The sequence below is a fragment of the Panicum virgatum genome, chromosome 7K (assembly GCF_016808335.1).
Source record: "Panicum virgatum strain AP13 chromosome 7K, P.virgatum_v5, whole genome shotgun sequence".
Lineage (NCBI taxonomy): Eukaryota > Viridiplantae > Streptophyta > Magnoliopsida > Poales > Poaceae > Panicum > Panicum virgatum.
This window is the reverse complement of record NC_053142.1, coordinates 43,554,882-43,580,123: the sequence shown is the minus strand read 5'-3', so window position 1 is coordinate 43,580,123 and position 25,242 is coordinate 43,554,882. Positions and strand designations below refer to the sequence as shown.

The 25,242-nt window shown below is 45.3% G+C and overlaps 2 protein-coding genes across 5 annotated transcripts; both read left to right on the top strand.

The window, feature by feature from the left end:
• The first annotated feature begins 5,567 nt into the window (after positions 1-5,567).
• Positions 5,568-8,164, top strand: LOC120641491 (protein IQ-DOMAIN 1-like). Its single transcript, XM_039917661.1, has 4 exons — positions 5,568-6,130; positions 6,688-6,864; positions 6,955-7,023; positions 7,111-8,164. The coding sequence occupies exons 1-4, from the start codon at positions 5,729-5,731 to the stop codon at positions 7,843-7,845; spliced, it is 1,383 nt and encodes a 460-aa protein (XP_039773595.1). The 5' UTR covers positions 5,568-5,728; the 3' UTR covers positions 7,846-8,164.
• A 14,258-nt stretch (positions 8,165-22,422) lies between these two features.
• LOC120641489 lies at positions 22,423-24,984 on the top strand. 4 transcript variants are annotated; one of them, XR_005662280.1, is made up of 4 exons: positions 22,423-23,401; positions 23,732-23,794; positions 24,233-24,277; positions 24,521-24,984. XR_005662280.1 is itself a non-coding variant. In XM_039917658.1 (4 exons), exons 1-4 carry the CDS (start codon positions 23,273-23,275, stop codon positions 24,742-24,744), a joined length of 339 nt encoding a protein of 112 aa, XP_039773592.1. In that variant the 5' UTR covers positions 22,424-23,272; the 3' UTR covers positions 24,745-24,984. The 4 variants fall into 4 exon arrangements, 2 of the variants coding, with proteins under 2 accessions (XP_039773592.1, XP_039773593.1); XM_039917658.1 differs by lacking the exon at positions 24,233-24,277 and having other exon boundaries at positions 22,424-23,401; positions 24,504-24,564; positions 24,659-24,984; XM_039917659.1 differs by lacking the exon at positions 24,233-24,277 and having other exon boundaries at positions 22,425-23,401; positions 24,521-24,564; positions 24,659-24,984.
• The last annotated feature ends 258 nt before the right edge of the window (positions 24,985-25,242 follow it).

Sequence of the window (25,242 nt, the reverse complement as noted above, 5' to 3'; positions counted from 1 at the left end):
ACTAATCACTCATAATAATAATTAAACTGATTGCTAAACTATTTTCTAATATTTTCTAAAAAAATTCTAACATTTTCTATAATTTTCTAACATTTTCTAAAAAAATTAATATTATCTTCCAATTTTTAAGACTTTCTAATACTTCTCTAACACTAAATGTACTATATCAACGCTAATCACTACAAGTAACTGCATCTAAATGTACCACTAATCACTCCTAACAATAATTGAACTGATTGCTAATCTACTGTTTCAAAAAAATAATTACAACATAATCTATTTATAAATGTAGAAAATTTTAGTTACCTAAAGTCGCCTGCTTGAAAATCCGACAGGGCTTCGCCGCTTTGCCTCTCACTCCCTCCCTTTTTTTCTTTTTTTCTGGATTTTTAGTAAGGCAAATGAGGGTGTGAGGGGCAGCCAACACCTTATATATGGGTGGGGGGCTGGCCGCCCCGCTGCCGGGCGGCTTGGGGGGGGGGGGCGCGCATCTGCCGGGCGACCGGTCCCCAGGGACCTGTCTGCAAATTTTTTTCGTCTTTTTTTTCGGATAAGCCCTTGCCGCCCGGCTGTCGGGCGGCCAGGTCCTGGCCGCCCCGCTGCCGGCGGCCGGGGTATATTTCTGTAAATTTCCAAATCGAAAATATATTTTTGTAAAAAAACGAAAATAAAAAAATAAAAAAGCCGCCCGAAATAGATGTAGATGTAGGGCACAAAACGGCCCTCTTCTCCTGATAACCCGCCGCCAACGTACCTTTTTTTTTTTGGCGAAATCAGCGTACCCTCAGAACAGGCTCAGAGTCACAGCACGCGGCCGTGGTTGTTGGGTAGGCACAGGCGCACAGCACGACGTTAGCGGAGCTAGCGAGACGGGCGGTGCTCGACCGGCGGACCGGGTAGGTGTCGTCGCGACCTAGCGGGGGTAGTGGCAAAGCACCAAGAGTCCGAGAGGTGGGTGGGAGTTTTGGAGGATACGGGTGACGCGACCACCGTCCGCCGGCTCCAGTTTTGTCGCCGGCGGCACCGGCGGAGGCAGCAGCAGGCTCGGTGACGGCAAATCGGCAATCATGGCCGTTTGCCTGAGCTCCGTGGGCTGGGGCACCACACGTGACACGCCCCCTTGCCGTTTTGTTCTTTTGGCGTCGGCACAACCGGGTCAGATCAGGGAGAGGCCCTCTGTTAGCCAGCAAAATCCCAAGAACGAGATAGGGTGTGTTTAGTTGGTGAAAAAGTTTGGGGTTGGGTACTGTAGCATGTTTCTAGCTGGTGAAAAAGTTTGAATCATAGATTAATTAACATCGTTAGAATCATCTCGTGGGAATCAGTCAGACTGTATAATTATTTATTTCTTTTAACTATATTTAATACTTTATATATATATATCTAAAAATTTGATGTGACGAATATTGTAGAAAAAAATTTGAAAACTAAACGGACCTCAGTTGTGACACGACGGGTTTTGCGTCCTCAGGGTCGTCAGCCCCACCGCACCTGGGAGCCAGGCAGCCAGCTGCCAGCCAGGGGAATAGCTCTTGGCGCCCGTGTTCCTTTCTATCCGCGCCCAAGAGCATCAAAATACAAGCACTGCAGAATTCTGCAGCAGAGTACAGTTGTTCTGAAGCTTAAGCTTAGCCGTTTCTTCAATGGGTGTGTTTAGTTCCCACCAAATTTCCAAATTTTTCATCACATCCATCATATCTCCTATCACATCGAAACATTAAATATAGCAAATAACTCATGCATGGAGTACTAAATGTAGTTAAATAAAAAAACTAATTGCATAGTTTTGATGTACGTTGCGAGACGAATCTTTTGAGCCTAGTTAGATCATGGTAGGACAATATTTATCACAAACAAACGAAAAATGCTACAGTGTGCTACAGTGACTGATGTGACTTTTTCTCCCCTTTTCACCTCATCTAAACACAGCCAATAAAAGATTAGGCTTAGGCCCCGTTTGTTTGCAGGCTGTAAAAATTTTGAAAAGACATCTTTCTATATTTGAAGTACTAAATATAGACTAATCACAAAAATAATTACAGAACTCGTCTGTAAATCGCGAGACGAATCTAATGAGCCTAATTAATCTATCATTAGAGATTATTTACTGTAGCATTACTGTAGCAATTTAGCATCTAATTATAGCCTAATTAGGCTCATTAGATTCGTCTCGCCATTTACAGACAGCAGTCGCAATACGTTTTTTATTTCGTCTAGATTTAAGTCTTCATGCGAGTGCCGAAAAAAAAATTGGAATTTGGAAGTTTGGAACTGAACGCGGGCTTAGCCTGGCTTTACTCGAAGTCAAAGACATGCATGATATATCCAAGTCGAATCGGACTGATAGACAAACTAGTTGATTACCACTGTACTTATCTTACTGTGGTTGTGGTACACTGGTACCACTACCACTCGACAGTCTGCACTCTGCACGCATGGATCAGGCCAAGGCCACATTTAGACCTGGGCATGGGCTGCCCGACCCGACGGACCCGACCCAACCCGCCCGAAAATAGCCCGACCCGACCCGACCCGAAGAGTTTGATGGGCGGGCTCGGGTCAAAATTTTTGACCCGGTATGACTGACGGGCCGGGCACGGGCTAAAAATTTTGACCCGAAACCCGAAAAACCCGAAGGAACCCGACATTTTACATAGGTCCGGCCCGACCCGACCCGAACCCGACCCGACCCGACTGGCTGTCGGGTCGGGTGCGGGCTCAATTTTACGGCCCGGCCACCGGGTCGGGTCGGGCACGGGCCGATAGAAAAAACACCGGGTTTTTTTTGGCCCGACCCGAACCCGACCCGGCCCGGAGGATGCCCAGGTCTAGCCACATTAGACCAAACGAGGTGGACGCTCATGGTCTGCGCAGCAGAATACCCGCAGCGCCGCTGCTAGTACTTTTTTTTTTTTGTCGAAATCGCCGCTGCTAGCACTCCGTACTCATCATTAGCGCTCGAGTTGGCTTCCATTTGGCTGTCGCTTGCGCCAGCGGCAACAGCTTTTGGAAATACCGAGGCCGAAACGAGGATCGCTCAAACTGTCAAACTGTCTTTCGTGACGGAAACTATCCAATCGTAGTAGTATTGCTTTTTTATAAAAAAAAAAGAAAATAAACTATCCATCATAAGCAGCAAAAGCAACTTTTAATCCCTCCCGTAGTCTGTCACGATCATTGCGCCACGTACTGCTACAAGTTTGGCGGACCCGTTGCACGGCCGCGATCGAATTTAGATTCATTTTGTTCGGCTGATTGTGACCAGTAGCTGATTTATTGTGACAAAAAAATACTACTAGATATTATTGGCTGGTTGCGGCGAACAGAGTGATTATGGTCAACTGTAGCCCCTTTCAACCTTTATTACCGACGACTTTATTTAAAAAAATGCCTTCAAGGTTCAAAATGTGGTTTCTTTTAGAAAAGCAACCGCATTTTGGGCTTTGATGAAGTCTGCAGCCCAGCTTGAGGATGGACCGAGCTGCCGCTGGGCAGAGCCCGACGTAACGAAGGCCCAGATAGTAAATAGGTGACGCCATCCCGGCCAGCAACGGGGAGAATCCGACCTGCCCGGCCCACATGCCAGGTAACGTAACGCAAGCACGAATCCGGCAGTCCGTCCACGTGACCGTCCTCTCGCTCTGCTCTGCTCCTCGTCTAGCCTTTGGCATGCTCACGCCACCACCCTCCCCCCATGTCAGGAGGCTACGACGAATCGATCGATAGGCTCCCCGGCCTGCGCGGGTAGGCTCGTGCTGTTTCCGGGGCCAAAGCCTGGCCGCCTGGCACAGCCCCCGTCACGTCCCGGCGCCCTAGCGGCAGGAGCGCGTACGAGCGGCCGAGCCCCCCCACCACCCTCACGAGAGAGCGAGCGAGAGCCCAACGGGAGGCGGACAGCCGTTCCAGGGGACGCGTGGCGCGCGCTGGCGGGACGGCCGCGGGGGATCCGACGGGCGTGCGCCGTTCGCGCCACGGGACTTAATCCATCGCTAAACCATGCCTGCGGTGTGACGAACACGTTATTAGCCACACCTTAGGCAATGTTAACAGAGAGGTGCGTTAATTCTGACCATCATCCAAACATTACATGCTCTTGGTTCCTGCATCGCAAACACTAGCAGGATCAACAAAATTGTTTAAGGAAAAAACATAGAATATCGGGTTTCCTAACTTGTTGAAGACTGTTGGATCACTTGCATCATGGGCTACGAAAATGCTCGGTTCTTTAAAGAAAAGGTTAGGCAGTCGTGGATGCTCGCTCCATTCTCTGCTAGGACGGATCCCCCGTTTTGGCAATGTACGGTGGCTGCAACACTTTGCTATCCTATGACCACCCCACTCCAATGCGACGCTGATCCTGAACGGTGCCTCACAGCGAGAACTAAGATGAAGGCATTCACATCGCTTACAGGGTGTGAAACACTTTCTCGCCATGGACCATTTTACCCTACTGCCCTTTGGAATGCACCTCGACGGGTGATCATTGTAGCCAAATGGACCTGTAGCTCAACAAAGATGTAATGGTGATGTGGACGAGCATCCACCGCAAGTGATGTAGGACTACAACATGCGAGGAAGTGCCGAACATGTTAATTTATAGAGGAAGCAGATGTGGTTGCAAAGACAGGAAACAGAGACAGTGTCAGGATTTTCCAGCAAGCCACAAAAAATGGTTAGTTAGAAAGAAGTGATTTTATTTTCGACCTTTTATATGTACAATAATTGATTTACCAAATTTGATTTTCTATCTTGTTCACAGTTCACACCAAATCAGTATCAGCCACAGCCAACCGAATAGAGCGTAAACATCGTGTCCCCACGGAAGAAGCCATTGTTAGAAAAATAGCCTTAGCCCTTGTCAGGTGTCGAAATTCAATATATTCATATCGAGAACATATAAGGTGCAAATTAATATTCCGTGCAAACTATGCAAATTTTAATCTGAACAATTGGATCAACATCCAAGGGGAGGGGCGCAGGAGGTGGGAGGGGGGATTTGCAAAAATATGATTACCCAATCCAAGGGCGGGTGGTTAATTGTAAAATTACTCAATCCCTCATGTCCCTTGGATGTTGATCTGATGACTCAGATTGAAGTTTGCACGGTTTGCACGAAGACGTTGGTTTGCACCTGATATATTCCCATTCATGTCTCCACATATATTATCTGATAAGTAGAAAAGTTACAAGTATATATGATCCAAATTTTCTCATGTGAAATTAGTTTGTCCTTCATTTCCAGCCTCTGTCAACCCCTTAATTTGGCAGTTAATTATAACTCTTGTACGGGAAAACACTATTTCTAGCTGTGTTTGACCGACAGTCAGCCCGTCAAACACCGGGCCGGCCATGCCACCGGCGGTCGGTCGGCGGAGCTGAGGATCAACACCAGTGTTGTTTTCCACATGCCCCCCTCTAAAAAAGTCTAATTCCACAGTTTTGTCGCCCCGCATTAAAAACGGTTCAACAGTTTAGCACTATCGCCCCCGAATAGGATAAACAATTTCGCCCAGAGGGGCCCCTATCGTCTGTGCTTCCTCTATAAGACTAGCCCTTCTAATCCTCCACTAGACCCTTCCTTTCTCTCCTGCTGCCCCTAGCGTGTGCGCGTTTCACTGCTTTGGTTTCATCTCCCGCTCTTTCTTTCCTCCCCACTGCTCCTCCGGCCAAGTGCTGGAACGAGGAAGCCTCATGCGGCCGCCGGCCGGGGAGCGGTAGAGCGCCGGAGATGGGCTGGGCGCCCAGGTGGCTGCGCGGGCTGCTCGGCGGCGGCAAGAAGGCCGCCGAGACGAAGCCCGTGAAGGAAAAGAGGCGTTGGGGGTTCGGGAAGTCCTTCGGGGAGAAGGCGCCGGCGCCGGTGGCGGCGCGGCCTCCGACCCCGCCGGTGCAGCCCAAGGCGACGCCTCGCCGGGGCTACGCGCCGGCGCCGGACGAGGCGGACGACGAGCAGAGCAAGCGCGCCATCGCGGTGGCCGCGGCCACTGCGGCGGTTGCGGAGGCCGCCGTAGCCGCGGCGCAGGCGGCCGCCGCCGTGGTGCGGCTGACGAGCAGCGGGCGGTGCGCGCCGGCCGCCGCCAAGCGGGAGGAGTGGGCGTCTGTTCGGATCCAGGCCGCTTTCCGTGGATACCTGGTAAGCTTCTCCCGGACTCCTTTTCACTCTTCAGTTACTACATCTCCTGTGGAAATTCCAAAAAACACAGCTCACCTCTTTTAGCTTCATACCTAGAATACAAACTTTGAAGCGGAAGGAGGAACGTTCTTTCTTCCAAAAATCACTTTTGTTGCTTGGTGGAGTAGAAATTCCTGTGTAACGTACTGTGGCAACCCATCCTCTCCAGCTAGGAGAAGCCACGTTGAGTCTCTGCTCTGTGGCCTGCCATCGTCTTTACTGCCTCTAGTCTCTAGGCATCGTTTCTGGAAGCAAGCTTGGCCTGGCCATGGCCGCTTTAAGCATTTAACTCCGTTTCCTTCACAAGAAATTGGGTGGTCTTTTTTGCCGTTTCCACCTAGTTTATTGCATTACTGTTCTTGGAAGGTGCTAGCGCCGTAGGCGTAGTAATGGCGGTGGTTGTTGGCATGCCAGCCAAGTTGCCCACCCCGGGTTCACACTGCTGATTGGGAGACGCCCATGGCCACGGGACCATTACTGATTAATCCCTCTGCTCCTGCTTGTCGTTCCGCGCGAAGGCGAGGCGGGCGCTCAAGGCGCTGCGGGGGCTGGTGAAGCTGCAGGCGCTGGTCCGGGGCAACATCGTGCGGCGGCAGGCGGCGGAGACGCTGCGGTGCATGCACGCGCTCGTCCGCGTCCAGGCGCGCGCCCGCGCCTGCCGCGCAATTCGCTCGCAGCAGGTCCCGGCTCACCCGGTGAGTGAAGATCTTCTGCTTGCTGCCTCGCAGTACTTGCCTCTGGTGCGTTGTGGACGCGTTCTAATTCTTCCTCGATGTGCATTGCAGGATCCGCCGACGCCGGAGAAGTACGATCAGGCGGGTGCCCCCAGGCACGGGCGTTCCGGCTCTCTAAAGGTCGGTGTTTGAGTGTTCACTTTGTTCTTCGGGTTCTTTGTGCATTGTAATCGGGCCGTGTGACAAATTGTGAGGTGATCTGAGCAGGGGAGCTCGTCGAAGACACCGGGCAGCGAGAGGCTGGGCAGGGAGAGGTCGGAATCTTGCGGGAGGAACTGGCTGGACCGGTGGGTGGAGGAGAGGTACATGGACGACGAGAAGAACGCCAAGATCCTTGAGGTGGACAACGGCAAGCCAGGGCGGTATGCTTCCAAGAGGCGCGGCGGCGGCGGCAACCAGCACCAGTCGCCGTGCTCGACGATGACGTCCGACCAGAACAGCCGGAGCTACGCGACCATGCCGGAGTCGCCGTCCAAGGACTCGACGACCGCGCAGCAGTCCGTGCCGAGCCCACCGTCGGTGGGCATGAGCGAGGCCCTGAGCCCGCTCCGCCTGCCCGTGGACATTGCCGAGCTCTGCGACAGCCCGCAGTTCTTCTCGGCGTCGTCGCGGCCGGGGAGCTCCCGGCGGGGGCCCTTCACCCCGAGCAAGAGCGAGTGCTCCCGCAGCCTCTTCGGGGGCTACTCCGACTACCCCAACTACATGGCCAACACGGAGTCGTTCCGCGCCAAGGCGCGCTCCCAGAGCGCGCCCAAGCAGAGGCCGCACTACGACAAGTCCAGCTCCCTCCGCAAGTCGTCGGCGGCGCAGGCCTACTTGACGGGGCCGTGCGCGCCGACGGCGCAGCAGAGGTCGGCGGCCTCGCTGCACGCCAAGTTCACCAACAAGGCGTACCCCGGCTCTGGCAGGCTGGATCGACTCGGCATGCCCGTCAAGTACTGATCCTGTTATGTTATCCTACCAAAGTTGCTTTCTGGATAAAGTGGTGTTGCTTCTTGAGCGATCAGTGTCTCAGCTCTCGAGCAAGGTCGATGAAGTAAAAATCTAGTAGTGGTCGTTAGGCTTTTGTGTGCCTTCCTGGTGCTGTTACCCTCGACAGTTTTCTGTTTCTTGCTTTTTAGTAGCGAAGTCCGAAGTGTAAGTTGGTAGTAGCTGCACTGTAATACTATCTGTGCTTTAACAGTTTAACTGCTAAGTGCTAACTCCTCCCGCCGTCTACATTTCCTTGCTTTATATAGTACGTGCTGTTAATCTGGTGGTGGATCTGTATGTTTTGCTGCAGTGCTGTCTGTGCTGGCCCAATGCTGATAAAAAATGCTTTGATGAGATCTTTAGCTTCATCCTGTTCTCCATACGCCCCGTCCAGTCCCAATCTTTGCTTATAGCATCCCGTGGCTAAACTAGCATGATCAGATTCTTTTGCCACTATCAATTGTACTGCATTTCACTAGAAAAAGAAGGTTTATTGAGCAAAAAGGCGTCCCTAATTGCTTTGTCCATTGGTGGACCCGTTCGCTTGTTTGTCCCGGCCGGTCTGTCTCGGGCCTATCTGGTGAGCTGTGACTTGTTTTAATGACACTAGCTGTCTCGTCCGGTAGCCATTGGAGCCACCTGCCGAGCTCGCTCGCTCGGCAATCAGCTGCCCCTTGGTCTCGTACTAATAACCACCGTCGTGAAACAATGGCGGCAGGCACCGAGAAGAAGACACCCGCACGGGTTAAGCTCACGCGGTGTATTTTTTTCTTCTTCTTACCAACATGAAAAGAGGAGCTTAACTGAGCTAAGCAAGCTTCCCCCTCATCGTTAACCGCGACTCGGCGTGCGGATGACGCAACGCCACCGGCAGGCTCCGGAGAACGAACGCCGCCGGTGCGGAAGTGGCACGAGAGCGTCGCCCCTCCCTCCTGCCGTCTCGACGCTCGAAACCTTTGCGCGTGTTTCGGGAGGCGAGCAGCGGAGGGTTTTGTGCTTGGTGTGGAAGGAGAGCCGGGGCCCGGGCTTGGTGTCGGTGTGAATGTGATGGTGTGCTGCGTCGAGGCTGCGAGTGCCGGTGAGGCGACGCCAACGCTGGCTGCAGCTGCGCTGAGCTTTCCAAGGCCACCACCACCATCACCACACCATCGGCCTTTTTTTAGCACCCGCCCGCCGTTCCACCGGGGAACGGCCGGCACCGCGGAATTTTTCCGTCCGTGTGCTTCCAGCTCCCACCGCCTTCTTTCGCCCCTAAACTAGCCTTGTCCGGGGCCCTCGCCTTCCGGCTTTCGGCTCGGGTGATTATTGGTTGAATCATTTTTTTATTAAAAAAATATTGGTTGGATCACAAATGGAGGCCGGATACAGCCGGGGTGTATTTCTATTCGGATCCCGTGTCTGAAGATTCGGCCATTTGATGATAGTATCTGCTAGTAGTACATTTTCTTAGCTGGCTGTTTTGTTTTTAACCGGCTATTGCTTCTTTTCATTCCAAAGAACTAGCAAGGTGGCCCGCGTTAATAGCGCGGGTAGCTAGTTTTTTATTTAATTCTTTAAAAATATTTACATTGACAGAAGAGATGCATTTTATAATTTATTTATCTCTCATTTGCTCTTGTTGAATATTATAATACTTGCAGCTTTCTATGCATAGGAGTTTATATCAATCATCACTTTTTATGTTGCTTTATTCTATATTATAGTTGCATATTTAGTACTTAAACCTGCAAAATCTAAATTTGAGGATTGAATTCAATTTTGGATCACCTTGAATACGGAGCAAATTGTACATAATTGTATTCATATAAAGTTTTTTATAATTATGAAATATATTTATATGTATTTGATAGTTATGTTTGACAACAATCTGTAACTTAGATGTTGGAGTTTGATTTGTATCTTGCAATATTTTGATTAATATTTAGCGAAAATATATCTAGTGTAGTTGTTATATCACTTAAGTAGCATCTAGCAGATCTAGACCTGACTCATCATCGGAGTGAAATAAAAATGATATTGGATTAGACCAAAAAAAGTTATGTTAAAAAATAAGTTGAGGCCTCCTGCTGGCTTTGGTAAATAAATGTTATACAAAACTTATATATATGCATGCTATGTTAATGCATATATGTTTTAATTTTTTTATTTAATCGAACCTATTATTATTTTTCCCACTTTGGTTACTGCACAATTTATTTGTTTTTAGCCCATATGACTGCATATATTGGTCTACTTTAGAGTTTTGTCATCTCGGTGATAGATAGTTCCATATATATCTTTGTTGTTGTTTCTAACTCTTTTCTTTATTTTTCATTTTCTCTAGCAATTTTTATTGATTTCTCTGTCTTCTATTTTGTTCCTCGGTATATTTGAAATCGATTAGTGTGTATCACATTCGATGCATCTAATGGAGAAGTTTCCTGTTTAGTATTGTGCCTCGGGGTTTTTTTTCTGAGCGAAGAGGAGCATCGACAACGTACATTTGTTTGAATCATTTGATTTTGTATTGTAGGCAATCGACTTTGAGATAGATTAGCAGGGCTTCAGGCCTATATATGTGGCTAAAATAATTTCAGTTGTGGCTTCTTTGATGGAGCAGCTTTTTTTATGGATATAGAGCTGTTTTGAAAACCGTTCGGTAGAACCGCTTCTTCTATTTTTTCATGAATATATGAAAGATGTCAAATGTCCAACAGGACATGGCTATAATTTAATATTTTTCTCATTCTAATGATATTATTTATAGACTAAACCAATAAATTCACTTTTGTCCTTTTCTTTTGCCCTCATTTTCTCATTTTTCCTGCCTTCTTTTTCTATTCTCCTTTTTCTACTTTCCTTACCCGTTCAATCTTGGTGCTTCTTTATCTTTTTATCTTCTCTTTCTCTATACTTCTTTAGAGGTATCGATCACATTTGTGTTCCATGCCTAGTGTGTACTTATAGAAGATTAGATGGGGATAATAATGTTAATAATTATCTATGCTATTTGATTCCTCACATGACTAACTCCCTGATTTTTCCCATGCATCTATTTAGATTGAGCTAATAATAGTCACATTTATTTGTAGGTTTCGGTGCTTTACCCTTTATCCCAGTGATTATTACTTGTATGGAACTATTATATGCCCATAGAATCGTAATTTTTTGTTAACCACCATCAGATTAGTTTGTATAACTAAAGTTGTTCAAGAATATGCAATATTTATTATGATAATTCTTGTTTGGAGAAAGCATTGGTTCTTTAGCGGATATTTCTCTCACATTAATTCGTCTGCGTATTCATTGGCCCACACTTACAATCATAAGGTGCCAATGGTCTTGCAATAGATTACAATATGTGAAACTCTGCGCATCATCATTATTTTTTCGTCCCTATCTTGACGTTTGGTTGCTCCAGAAGAAATGGATTGATTGAGTTCGGCAATGATTTTGAGTAGAATCCAGTGTGTTTCATGCAGCTGCATGTACTGCATGACGTTCTTGAGACTCAAAAAGTTGTGATTCGGAATCTCGGGCAAAGACTATGATCGCATCGTAGTGCAGGGCGTTCCAAAGATTTTTCAAAGCAATTATCTCTTTCAATAGTACCAATACAATACAACTATGGTCATGTTGTCACGCTTATGCTGCTGCCATTTTTTTTGCATCTTTAAGGAAGGTTAATGCGAGACATAGATGGTAACATGAGTTTTTATGTCATGCGGACCCTGTATTTAACGTTAATTGGATACAGACACTTTTTGGTAGTTTAAAATATTGCTTCTCATTAAATTGGACATGGACTCTTTTGTCCAATTTAGATCGTTAGATCTTCATTAAATCGAATGGTTTAAATCATATACACAAATATTATTTAGATCTTCGTTAATTTGGAGTATTTATTAACTTTATTTGCCATGAAACTCAAACTTGGATTTTTATTATTGCATTTGATACTATTTATTTAGCTATTTTTCTTCTTAATATGATTCATAATCACTACACATATCAACAATAATTTTTTTATTCTAGTTCTTGCATTTATCTATTTATTAATCATATTTGATGCCAATTTTTTTTATACTTTTAATTTTTAATTTAGCTATTTGGCTAATAATAATTTTTTTGTCGTGTGCCAATGCTAATTTTTTTAATTTTATAATTCCGAATTTGCTTATTTAGTAATTGTATTGAACATGGACTCTTTGGTCAAGTCCTAATTTTCTTATTTTTTTAATTCCAAATTAAGCTATATTTACTAATCGTATTTGGTATGGACTCTTTGTCATGTCTTTTTTTATTTTTTAAATTCGAAATTAGCTATTTATTAATCGTATTTGACATCTCATCGCATTTCTTTACTCCATCATCATCACGAAATTGTCCGTCCATCCATCTTCGACATCCCTTCACATCGGGGCAGTGCCACGACACCGGGGGCACATCGCGTCGGAGGCTCCCTCTGCCAGCCTGTTGCCTGCGACCACCGTGCTGCTAGCTACCAGTAGTTGCTAGGAATTCAAGTCAATATTATCTCTTTGCAAAGAGGTATTAACAATCCAGATTAATTCTAAAACATATGTTTTTCCATCAAGCTCACATATTACCCATGCCCCCCCTCTTCTTCAATCGTCCAGAACGCATAATCCGTTTGCAAAACTTTTAACAGGTACTAACAATATGACATACTAAAAAATTAGTCAACTGGCAACAGTTGGACAATCATAGAATAATGTAGGAATTTCTAGACCCTCTCGACGAACGTGGTGGTTTGTTTTAACACTCCCTTAATAATATAATAGAATTTATACTTTAAATTTTAAATTTAGCTATTCAGCTAATATTAATTTTTATCTAGTGGTAATGCTATTTTTTAATTTGATAATTCAGAATTTTCCTATTTAGTAATTGTATTCAACATGGACTCTTTGATTAAGCCCTAATTTCCTTATTTTTTTAATTCCGAATTAAACTATTTACTAATAGTATTCAGCATGGACTCTTTGCCATGTCTTAATTTTCCTTACTTTTTTAAATCCGAAATTAGCTATTTATTAATCGTGTTTGATATGAACTCTTGAGTTAGTTTGAACCGTTAGATCTTCATAAAATCCAACGGTGCAAATTCTTCTTTTTTTTAGATTAATGTGGGAATTTCTAGACCCTCTCGGCGAACGTGGTGGCTTCTTTTAACACTCCTTTAATAATATAATAGATAAATAAAGAAAAAAAAAGCTGTCCAAGTTATAGATCAGTGGTGAGTAGCAACACTAAAGTGAGCAGTACATGTCTTTATCAGCCTAATTGCCTACGTAGAGGTAATGAGAGATTGGGATCGCAGGGAATTCAAAGCTGCTGCCTCCGAATGTTGCCAATGTGCACTCCGTACCGGCTTTGATGTTGATCCAGGGAGATGGCGATTAATGGCGACTTCACATGAAACCTCAAAGGATGCTTTTGACCGGCAGAAGAATGATCCCAAGCATCAGGTAGATCTGTCGTTAGTTTTGGCGAGCTTGCCGCTGCCTTCTCCGAAAAGTTAGCACCCTAACATTTAAAGTTTTGTTGGAGGAGGGGAGTTCAGAGAACCGTACTGCGACACCAAACAAAAAAGCAGAGCCTTGAAGAGGCTCTTGGCCAAGGGTGCCCCCCCCGCCTGTTCATGGCCAGGCATTCTCGTCCTGGATGGAGGGTTGGTGGGCGGTCACACGAGCTACAACATTTTCGTTGCCACCTTGCGCAGCCATCAAGCTACAGCATTTCATTCCCTACACATCTACAGCTTGATAGTGCCACATGATGCCTTGCTGGAAGATGACACCAGCATTGCCGATCGCCGCCGTGCTCTGTGGATGTTAGTCCGGGGTTTTTTTCAGTGGCTCCGTGCAGGAGGAGCACTGTGCAGGATTTAAGCTGGATTTGGTGCCTGTTTGGCTGTACCAATGATCAGCTCTAACCCAAAGCACCCGTGCACAGTCCCTCTGTGCCCACCGCCTTTGGTAGAGAATGGAAGAGCAGAGGGAGGGGTGGCCGTTAGCACCCAATGGATGGGGGGACCGAGGACGAACGAAAGCCTGGCAGCGCATGGAAGGATGCGATGCGAGTGCGCCATGCTCTGCTCGTCCTCGTCGTACTGGGCAATGAAGCACCGGCGAAAGCGACGCGGCTCCAACCATCGCCCTCCATTGACGGTTTAGGGACTGCGATGACGGCAAGGACTATTCAGTGGTTGATGGATGACCCGTTTCCGGGCGCTCGGTCCAATTATTTTGTGTGTTTTCTCTTTGCGAAAGACAATTATTTTGTGGTTTCGACCCCCCACAAGAATCTCGATGCTCTACCAACTCGCAATGATGGCGTGATCCGTCGCCTCCGCTGGTCATGGCGTTGTTCTCATCCACTGATCTGTTGCTGGAGGGAATGTTCGATGGTTTTGTTTTTCTCAGAAACGAATGAACTTTTTTTTTGGGGTGAAGCTAGACCAAATTCACAACCGTTCGTTGTGCTCACGGGCAGCATCGAAGGCAAACTGCATGCATGTCAGAACCCGATGGGCAGCAGGCCAGCAGGGAATTGCAACTGTGTATCGCCTGACGTCGCCCGCGCCCCATTGATGAAGCCACCGCCGGTGGGCTCGCCGTCGCGGCGGGCGGCGCTGTGGAACACGTAGACCGGGGAACAGCGGCGCCGCGTCAGACACGAGCACGGGCGCGCAGCGACGGAGCCGGCGTGCCGTTGCACCCGGGCATGCGACCAAGATCGCGGCCCCCACGAGCACATGGCCTGCGCGCCCCGGGCCCGGGAAGGCAGCTCCGACACTCGGTGTGGACGCGCCGATTCGCAGGTGCGCGCCGCAGCGGCGGGGCTGATCGCGATCTCATCCCGTCCGGCAAATCTTTAGCCCGGCCGGTCGGACCAGCAGCAGCCAGGCAGCTTCGCGCGGCGCTGGGACGGGATCACGGAAGCGTCCGGCGCCGGCTAGGCGACGAGCCGGCCTGCGCGGGCACGCTGCCCCCGCCGCCGTCGTCTCCATGCGCACGCAGGCTGCGACCAACCGGTTTGCTTGGGCGCGCCGTGCCGTCGCGTGCAGGGCCAGGGCAGCATGTGGTTGCAGAGGGTGGGGCGTAGAAAAAGCCCCAAAATGCTCTGTTTGGCAAGCCGGGGCTGGCCACAGGCCAAGGGCGACCGGCTGCCGGATGGATTCGGATGTCTATTCGAATGTCAGATTTTTAGTCATTTTTCTTCGATTATGGACAAATAAGATATAGAATTTACTATGTAAATTCATAGCTTTATATTTAACATTGATCTTGTAAAGATTCATAAAAATTAAACCTCAAATTTATCATATATATTCTCAAATAATAGATATAAAAATTCGAATATGGATCAGATACGGATACGAATCTTTTTTCACCTTTTTAATTGTAGGGAGCAAATAATACATAAACAAATTTATACAAAATTTTATTCTTATGTGTAATAATATGCTTGATAATATAAAAAAAGATTAGCAAAAAATTTTAAATATATCTATTTTAAAATATCAAATTTGTTCTACCAATTTGGATGTTTAGATCCATCCTTACCGCCTCCTCTCTCTTTCCATCCCTGAGCTGCTGAGCGCCATGCACCTCGTTGCATGTGTCTGTCAGCGTGCTCGTACGCGCATGGCAGGGTGTGGGCTGTGGGGTGGGGCGGGGCGGGGCGGGGCCGTGCCTTCTTTTGTTTCTCTGGGTTTGTTCGGTTTTGAGTGCCGGTCTTGAGATGGGGCGGCGCTAAGAACCAGTGGACTGTGGATGTGTGGTTGTCCGGGCTCTTCATTACAGTACGTTTTACTCATTAACTCTGTTCATTTTTTCTAGGGTAATAAGGCTGTTTGGTTAGCGTCGGCACGGGTGGGTCATCCACACGTGCTACGGTGCTTCGCCTCGCTCCGTTCTCTTTTGTCTCGTTGCTGCGGCGGCCGCTGGTACTATGTCACTGTGATACAAGTACGTCCAGATACTACCTGGCGCCCGCCGTAAAAACAAGCCCGCACGGCCAGGGGCCTGGCCGCCTGGGCCATTGACGAGGGCACGACGAGTCGACGAGGCTATCTTTACCTTTGATGCTTCCTGTACCGCTGTACGAGCGGTTCACCTGGGCGCAGGTACAACCGCAGCACAGGAGTCGGAGCCCGTGACGCCGCTGGCCCGCAGAGCCCCCCGTCCTGGTTCGCAGGCGGCGGGGACGCCCTGCCGACGGCCGTGCTGCATCGGTGGTGCGCGGCGGCTGCGCGCAACGCACCCGGCCGCGGGCGGGAGGCCGCTTTGCTGCCCAGCGAGCACGTAGGCAGGACGCAGGAAGCTGCGCCTGGGCCTGCGCGGCCGTGCCCATGAGCCCATCACCATCAGGCGTTCGACTGGAGAGCGTAGGAGGGGACGGCACCCTACTCTTATCCATCTACCGTGTGACAGACTCGCGGAGTTAAAACACTTAATTAAGCATAACTGCTATTATTTAAACTCATCAGGTGTATTAGCTTAATCTATCTATTATATTAATAAGAGAGTGTTAAAAGAAGTCACCACGTTCGCCGAGAGGGTCTAGAAATTCTCACGTTAATCTAAAAAAGAGAAGGATTTGAACCGTCGGATTTTATGAAAATCTGACGATCTAAAGTAATGAGAAGAGTTCATACCAATTCAATTAAGATGCAACGTGCAAATTAATGTAGAGTCCATATCCAATTAAAAACTATTACTTGGTTGAGTCTAGAGTCCGTATTGCATTAGAATCTGGCTTATCTGCCGCATGCTTAAAATGTTCAATAAATAATATTATAGGATTTGGACAAGAAAAATAATCCAGCCAAATAAATAAATAGATGGCCCACTAGCATGTTCCAAGTAGCAAAATCAACGAGACCTATGAGCTTTTTTCACGCCTTGATCTTTGCGCCAGTTGTTTTGACTTTTTTGGTCGCCGGATGCTCCACTTGCTAGGAATTCAAATCGCATTCTTTGCAAACATGTATTAACAATCCAGATTACCACTACACCTTATCATTTTCCATCAAGTTCTGGTATTATCCCATGCCACCTCTTCATCATGTTCTACAGATACGCATCATCTTTTTTGCAAAACTTTTATAGGTAGTAACAGTATGGCATAAAAGAAAGATAAGACAACCGACAACAATGGGTAGTCATGGAACATTAAAGTCATAAGAATATGAGAATAAATTAATTTTGCAACACATGAACTTATGAGCTTAGATATGATTCTTGTGGATGAGCAGTTTTCTTTGCATCACATGTTTTTTACAGGGTGAAACGATTCATGCTACTATTTGGAAATACAATTAGAAAATAGCTAAATTTGCATTTAAAAAAATTTAGGAAATTAGAAGTTAACCAGAGCGTCACTATAAAAACATCTTGCATTATATTTTCAGACAAAAGTCAAACAACAAAAGGAAAAAGTAACGGCACCCTTCATGCAAACACAACTTGATACAGTCATCTTCAACTTCTCCTGCAATGCATGCAATGCTGAACATGGACAACACACAATCGTTCAACTGATAATGTGAGCCTCATGTGTTCATACTGTCACTATTGATCTCGATTTCATATATGTACGTATGCTCGAGCTATAGTGAGACATTGATTTCGGTGGTGGTTAATAAACAGCTCACCTTCAACCCAATGACCTAGAAAGCTACACTTTGTGGCGAGAGAGAATTGAAAAAAATATAACATATAAAGAGACGAAGGTGGGAGAATCTTGCTTGCACAAAGGCCAAGATGCAATATGAGAGTGGTATATGGGTAGGTTGGTTGTGGATCTAAAGAATTCATGCAATACATTTTAAGGATTGGGTTAATAGTTGACTTGGATTGTGAGGGGGTATTAGGACTATAATTACTAACTAAACCAAGCTATCGTATTACTGAATTAAACTTAGTAAAATAGTGCCAACAATTGTATGCAGTAGTTATTATTGAATTTTTTCCAGTAATTTTACATGTAGTTACCCCTAAGGTGTATAATAACATATATAGATATAGATTCAATTAAAGAGAAAATTTCATGATAGAAAAAGAGAAATGATCAAATCGGCACCCATACTATGACAATAGATGTACCACAAATGATGAATTTAACCAAATAATAATATAGCATCTTTTGGCCATTGGGAATTATGGTGGGAGAAAAAAAAAGAATCACTCCATCAAAAACCAAACAAAAGTGTGGTATATTATCACATTGCCATGCATCATCGCGTCTTAAATGTTTGTTTCCAAGCCATCTCTCAGCTCGCCAGCCACCTCAAATTAAGAATAAAATTTGAGCAGCATTGTTGTTCGCAACACATCAACACGAAGAAGAGCGCTTCTCTAACTGCCTACAAAGGAGAATGGCTCCGAAGCCATACCACATCCATTCAGTATCAGGAGTTAGAAATCAACATCAACATGGAGAAGAGCGCTTCTCTAACTGCCTGCAAAGGAGAATGGCTCCGGAGCAGATAGCCAAAAATGTATAATACTTGAGATTTAAAAGGCTACAACATACCACATCCATTTGATGTCGGCCGGGAGTTAGAAATCTGCATGTTAATTAATATGAAAAAAATAAAGATATACAATTTTTATTTATTTATTTGGTGAATTAACTGCATCAACACTAGAGAGTTATAAGTATAAACAAAAGTTTAGATTAAAAAGAAGTAAAGAAAACCAATCAATTTTGTCATGTTATATAGAGTTGTTAGTGGGTTTAACTTAAATTATTTCAAAAGTAACATGTGGTATAGCCTTGAAATGAAAAAAATAATAATTTAGTAGTGTCTAGACTGGCTAAAATAGGGGCACTAAAATTATCCCTAGGTGCCATAATGGGCTAAATATGGAGTTTAGCTCTAATCAAGACTAACAGGCTCTAACAACCAACTAAGCATTATCTTGGCAATTAGATTACCAATTGGCCCATATTTAGCCCTCTTATTTGGCATCCAAATAACAGAGCTAAAGTTTAACTCTGAGATCCAAACACCCCCTTAATACTCAAGTGTTAAATGAATCCAATAGACGCACTTATGGGTTTATAAATTACCATAATAATAGGTCAAAAATCATAAAATATCTCCATCATTGATCTTAGTGGATCTATGTCATAAGAGATCAATTTTTATGACACAAGAGTAAACTAAAAGCATCTCGATCAGGATGACACACCTATGAAGATTACCTTAAGTGTGTAGTATATAAGTGCAGAGTGAATTAGTGTTCGTAGAATCGTCAAGGTGCAATGAGGGAAGTCGAGGAGATCCGTTGCACCCAAATTTCTAGAGCCAGTCTAGAGAAAGACCAGTGGAGCAAATGCAAGAAGCTAAATAGAATCAGTGAATGAGCTTGCGGAAGGTAAAGAGGCTTCCTAGCTACGGGAGGGTGCACGAGGCATTGGTACATGTCAATGAAATAATTTTAGAAGTAAATGCTTTTTGTGAAACTATAGAAACAGTAAACAAAATAAAAAGGTATGAAACAACTAAAATTAAAGATCCATAGTGAATCCAAAAAGACAATAGAATTAAGTAAAATTAGCATCCTAGTTTTCATATAATAGTAAAAGTAATCAAATAAGACTGTATATCAGATACATAAAAGTAACTCCTAGAGATTTTTAAACAAGTTAAGCAAATCAATATATTTTCATACATATTTTTTTATGAGACTATTTTCATAGGTATCAGGAAGAAAAAGAAGTAAAAAATGACTAAATCTAATTCATAATAATTAAATGTTTAGACAAAAAATGGAACAAAAAAGTATCAAATACAATATTAAGAAAAGGGACACTAGGGAGCAAAGGAGGATTGAAAGAATATAACATAACCCCTGCTTTTAGTGTTTTGCTCTTAATTTCATAATTTGTACGTCCTAATTGAGGTACATGGATAACGAGATGGGGACTAATCAACCAAGAAAAGAGTTTGTAGAAGCTCCATCAAAATAAGGCATATGCATCTAAATTATGTTTATACATAGATATTCCCTTTTATCATGTACATGTTTTGCGCAATGAAATAAGATGATAAAAATGTGATATCATAAATTGGGATATTTTGACAAAATAATAACAATGAAATAACAAAATAAAATCATTTAAATATATTTACTTTTAAGTTGAAATGATGCCAAATATTATCATGAAATAAGCTAGCTACCCGCGCTATTAGCACGGGCCACCTTGCTAGTTAAGTGTAACTTGACAGACTGTTTCCAAACCACAGACCGATCGAAACACACCAAAAATCTCGCACGAAAGCGAGCGTAGAAGGTAACAACATGACAAAATCTTACAAAAAAAGTAAATAATATTGAGACTTTTACAAAACAACTTTAAATTTAAAACTTCCAAAAGAGAAGATAGCAGCAGAAGAGAATTTAACTTACAGAGGATTTTTACAAGAGAATAAACAAAACAAACTAAATAAGTCGAGAGCTACCGAGACGTGAAGACAAGGCGTCACATCGAGCCCTCCGATGTGAAACCCAGTTAGCTCTTGTATCTAAAATAGGGTAAACAACAAACCCAGAGCAACTAATACTCAGCAAGATTTACCCGACCCGTGGGTATAACTTAGCCCACATATCTAGACATGAAAGGCTTTTTGGCTGGTGGTTGATTTTTGCATAAAAAGCACTAGAAGTGAGTCCTTATTTTTCCAGTTTTAGCTTCCCGTTATATCAATAAATTTACTATCCATCTAGGATTTGCAAAGCTACCACAAGCAAGGTGAGCAAATCATTAATTAAATAATATCAGCCCTCATTGCATCTCATCTCATTCTTATTCCATTTCCTTTCTACGATGTGACCAAGAGATCAAGACTCTCATAACCGTGAGACACGGCGAATCGATCCGATTTAACCTTGCAAGGTGGACCTAACCAACATGGCACGCAAAAGCCCCGTCGAACCACACGCACCAACATTTTCTCTCCCTGTCTCGAACTACAGAACCGTCCCACTTGCATATAGTCAGCCGAGCCATACGAGAGACCACCAAAAGTAAACATATGCATCCCAATTCTCCGCGGCCACTCGACTCGCCCTAAGGGGTGGGTAGAAGTTCTGTATTTTCGAAGCAAAGCAGTACTCGGCTTACCGGTTTCGACTACCTCCTATTCCCGGCATGCGGTTAGTACAGTTCAATCCCCGATCAGCACAGCCGACAATGGAACGGTCCTTAATCAACACAGATGGGGCTACACCTTCCCTCATCCGGTCTCCTATCCCATACCTTCCATCTTGAAGATAATGATTCATATACTGTAATATAAAGACATCCTATATCTCGCGAGTGACAGAATTATCACTCGACTTCTAGCGAGCCCTATTAAGCATAGCAGTGCTAACGACCTATTCATACTAGTATAAGGCCCAGAAAAACCTAGAGATCATGCAACTAAAGTTTTAAACAATTTCTAAACCTAATGCACAATTATTAGAGACATATATAGGTGACATAATTTAAAATAGTAGCATGTGCATCGGGGCTTGGCTAAGGGTAACACTAAGTTAATGTTAATATTAACAAGACCTTGAGCCCTTCCGACCATTAGCCCGGGTCTTCACGAATCCCCTCTCAATCCTGCTTCACCGATCCCGAGCTTCAGGATCCATCTATAGTCGACGTTGTCACCACATATTCTATATGAATACATATAAAATACCAATTAATATACATACATATAAATAATGCGGATACAATTTCACAAACACTAAGCAATTATCCCAGGTTAACGTTGTCCTGTGCGGGGAATCTTGATGGGACGGAACGACAGGTCTAGAGCGAGCGAGCGAGAGACCTCGATGGGACAATAGCGCGATCCCCCCCGCCCGGCGTGGGTGGAATCAACAGATTTTGTTTAGGCCAGTCTCAGTACATCACGTACCATGAAACTTTATTTTATCTCTCTTTACCATATCAGTAAAATTGATGATATTTAATGTTATGAAACTCTTCATGAATCTCCCATTAAGACTGGCTTTATAGCTGAGTACTATTTGGGATCGGCGAGTAAAATAAAAACTTTATTTTTTTATAGATTTGATCAAAATTAATTAAATTTAAACTACATGTAATTAGGGAGCAGTAGGACGCTGGCTGGGTCAGAGTCGGGCAGCATGGTCTCAACCCGGTCCAACGTCAATGCGATTGGTCTCCGGTCGCGATGAGGCGGCGGCTGTGCGTCCGCGCGCGTTAACAGTGAACCTTGATGACCCCGTAGCCTGTCGCAACACCGTGCACACTGTAGGAGCGTTGTAGAGTGGTGCCTTCAGTACAGCCGAGCTTTTTTCTGATCTTCCTTGGTCTAAGAACAGTAGAGAGTTGGCAATGTGACGCACGCTGGGCAACTGCGAGTCGGCAACCGGGCAGCGGGGTAGGTAATCCTCGCTCCTCAACAAAAGGCCACGGCCGGGGCGGCTGGCCGGCCGCGGCTTCAACGACTTCACATCACTTCACGTGGCGCTTGTAATCGAACTGGAGAGCAGAGGACTACGGGTTCACACCTTGCGGCCAGGAGGCAGGGAGCCGGCCATGGAGTGGAGGGAGCAGGCTGCCGTGCATTTCCTGCTTTTTATTACGACACCCCTTGCCGGAGCGGGACCTCACGTTTCTCGGCGCCACTCAGCGAACATGCGTGCGCCATTATCAGGGAGCTTTTTTATGGTGTACGATATTACCACTTGGTATTACGTAGTATAGAAAAGATCCAACCGTCCATTAAAAAGGTTAGGATTGTCATTATTAGTTTAATATAAATTGATAAGAATTTTTATTTTTTTGCAATTTAGCCCCATCAATCCATCTGCTCTCGTTCATTCCAGGCTGCCGGCGCCGCCGACGGCCGCCCGCCCCTCCCATCCGTCGTGGATCTCACGAGCGCCGGGCCGCCGGTCGTGCCCCCTCCTCCTCCCTTCCAGGCCGTCGGCCCTCATCGGGCGCCATTCGTGGTGGCACCCTTGACTGGCCTCAGCCTCCTCCCCGACCCTGTGACTGCGTGGTCGGGCATCATCGTCGTTGGCGGCTAGAAGATCGAGTTCCCACTCCCGGACAGGCGCCGGTGGCCCTTGCCACGCACGGGGCCGTTGGCGACGCCGGCCCTATCCGGTAACCGCGCGTGGCGCCTCACCTCGTGCGCCGTTCGTGGCGCTGCCCTGACCAACGACCGCGTCCTCCCCCTTCCCGCCGGCGTTGGGCGTCCTCCGTGCCACTCGTTTTCCTCTCCCGAGGATCCTGTGCAGCCATCGCCGCCGCATCCTCTCCGTACACACGACCTCCCCTTGCCGGCTGCAGTCTCTAGTCCCCGCTGTTGGCCGGGGGGCACCGGCCCTTGCTGCGCGCGCCACCGCAGATGCCGCCTCCTGCAGTGCAGGCCCTTGCTGGCTGCATTCGCCGTCGGCCCTGGCTGGCCCCCGTCCGGCGTTATTTCTGTGCGTTGGAGGCGGTGACTCATCCTGGCCACTGGAACCGGTGCTTTCTGGTTAGCATGCCATTCAAATTCCAATGTTCTGTTTGCCTAGTCCATTAGGAATGTGCACTCTTTGTGGTGTATAATTTCATCTGTGGAATCTGCACTTCATCATTAAACCTTTCATTTCAGTGCTATAATAATGTATCTATATGAAATGTACAGGTTGATGCCTCGCTCAAGAGTTTACTGAAGTCTCTTGATCTAGAGAAGTATTCTATTTGATAAATTTCCAGGGTGAAGAGGCATGTTTGGTTTATGTCTTAATTTCATATTATGAATGTGTTATGGATGTGACCAGTGACCATAAATATTCTTAATGGATACTCTTTTTTTTTTCAGGTTGACATGAAAGCATTGGTTTCCATGAACGAAGAAGATATGAAGTCTTTAGGAACTCCAATGGTACTGCGCAGCCTTTGAAATTGAATCACTATTTATAGAATTCTCAATTGCTAGGCTGCTGCCTTTTTTCTTTTCCAACTAGGTGGCATGCTTATCCATTGCTTTAAGAGACCTTTCAAGTTGAAGCGATTCAAATATATAAATTGGTCGAACTTGATAATTTTATTACTTCCCTGCTTATAGATTGGCAGAGTCATTCGAAAAGGGAAACTGTAGCAATTGAGTTTCTAACTTGTAAACTATGTTAATGACTAACTTCGGTTTTTGAATTATTTTGAATGATTGCACCCATGAACCATGGTGGAACCTGTCTTTATCTGCTTTCCACTTGTCGTATACATATTTATTAAGATCCATGTTTTTACATATTTCTATCCCACTTTGGTTGGATAAATTGGATAGAATGACCTGACTAGGCCATGAGCTGTGCATTTTCAGTGTGGCTATCATAAGAACCAAATGCTCTAGAGAGTAAAAACTCAGGTACTAAAGATATATTCAGTTATGATTCAGCTAGTCCCACATGCACACACTGAGCCATTGTTATATTAATGAAAATTGTCTGTTCGATATACATCCCATGATTTTCCATTTTTTGCCACCTACAATTGAAAAGTAGCAACAAGTTGGGTGTCTATTATTGTACTATTGCCCAACTATTTATTTATTTGCTGTCTACTTAAGTTTCTTGCTCATATTCATTCGTTAGCTTTGTCCTATTTTCAGGGTCCCAGGAAAAAGATACTATCAGCATTGGCTCACAAAAAGAGGAAGTCATCAAAACTATTGCCTAGCAGTTGAGAGATATCTGGGCTTGTGTATTAGCTAGACAGCTTGTTGATGTATGGTTCCATTGCTATCCAGATTATTTGGATCATTGGATGTCAATTTACGATGCCTTGGGATTGTCCAGTAGTTCTGAAGTCCCGCAGGCTGCAGCTGCAATCTAAGACCAGTAGGGTTTCAATCTTTTGTTTCGCTCAGTTTGTACTGTTGTGTATTGCTATAGGAACCTATCTTATGCAGCTCTCTACCTCGTCTACTGAGGTTGTACCTGCCTGAGCTTGTAAAAGAGTATGTCGGGAATCCCCTCGTGTAAACATTCTTGCAATTATTCTCTTGTAATTTACCGTTTGAGGCATGAGTTAGCTCATAAAATCTTTATGTAAAATCAATATTCTGCGACTCTATTCTTCGTGTCACTTCTTAGGTCGATGTTTCCTGCTCAAATCTGCTGGTGTCTCATTTGTCTGAACCTGTAAGATTAGCCGCTAGTTTTGACTCTTTCGTCAAGAAGAGATTATGAGAAGGTTCTGATGCCAAAACCAGCTTCAATCGATGAAAACATGCGTAAACCTGTTGATCAAGTAGCCCTTTATGTACAACAACGTTGCAGCAGCAGAAACAGTACATACAAATCTCCGACAAGATGGCTCACTGAATATCTA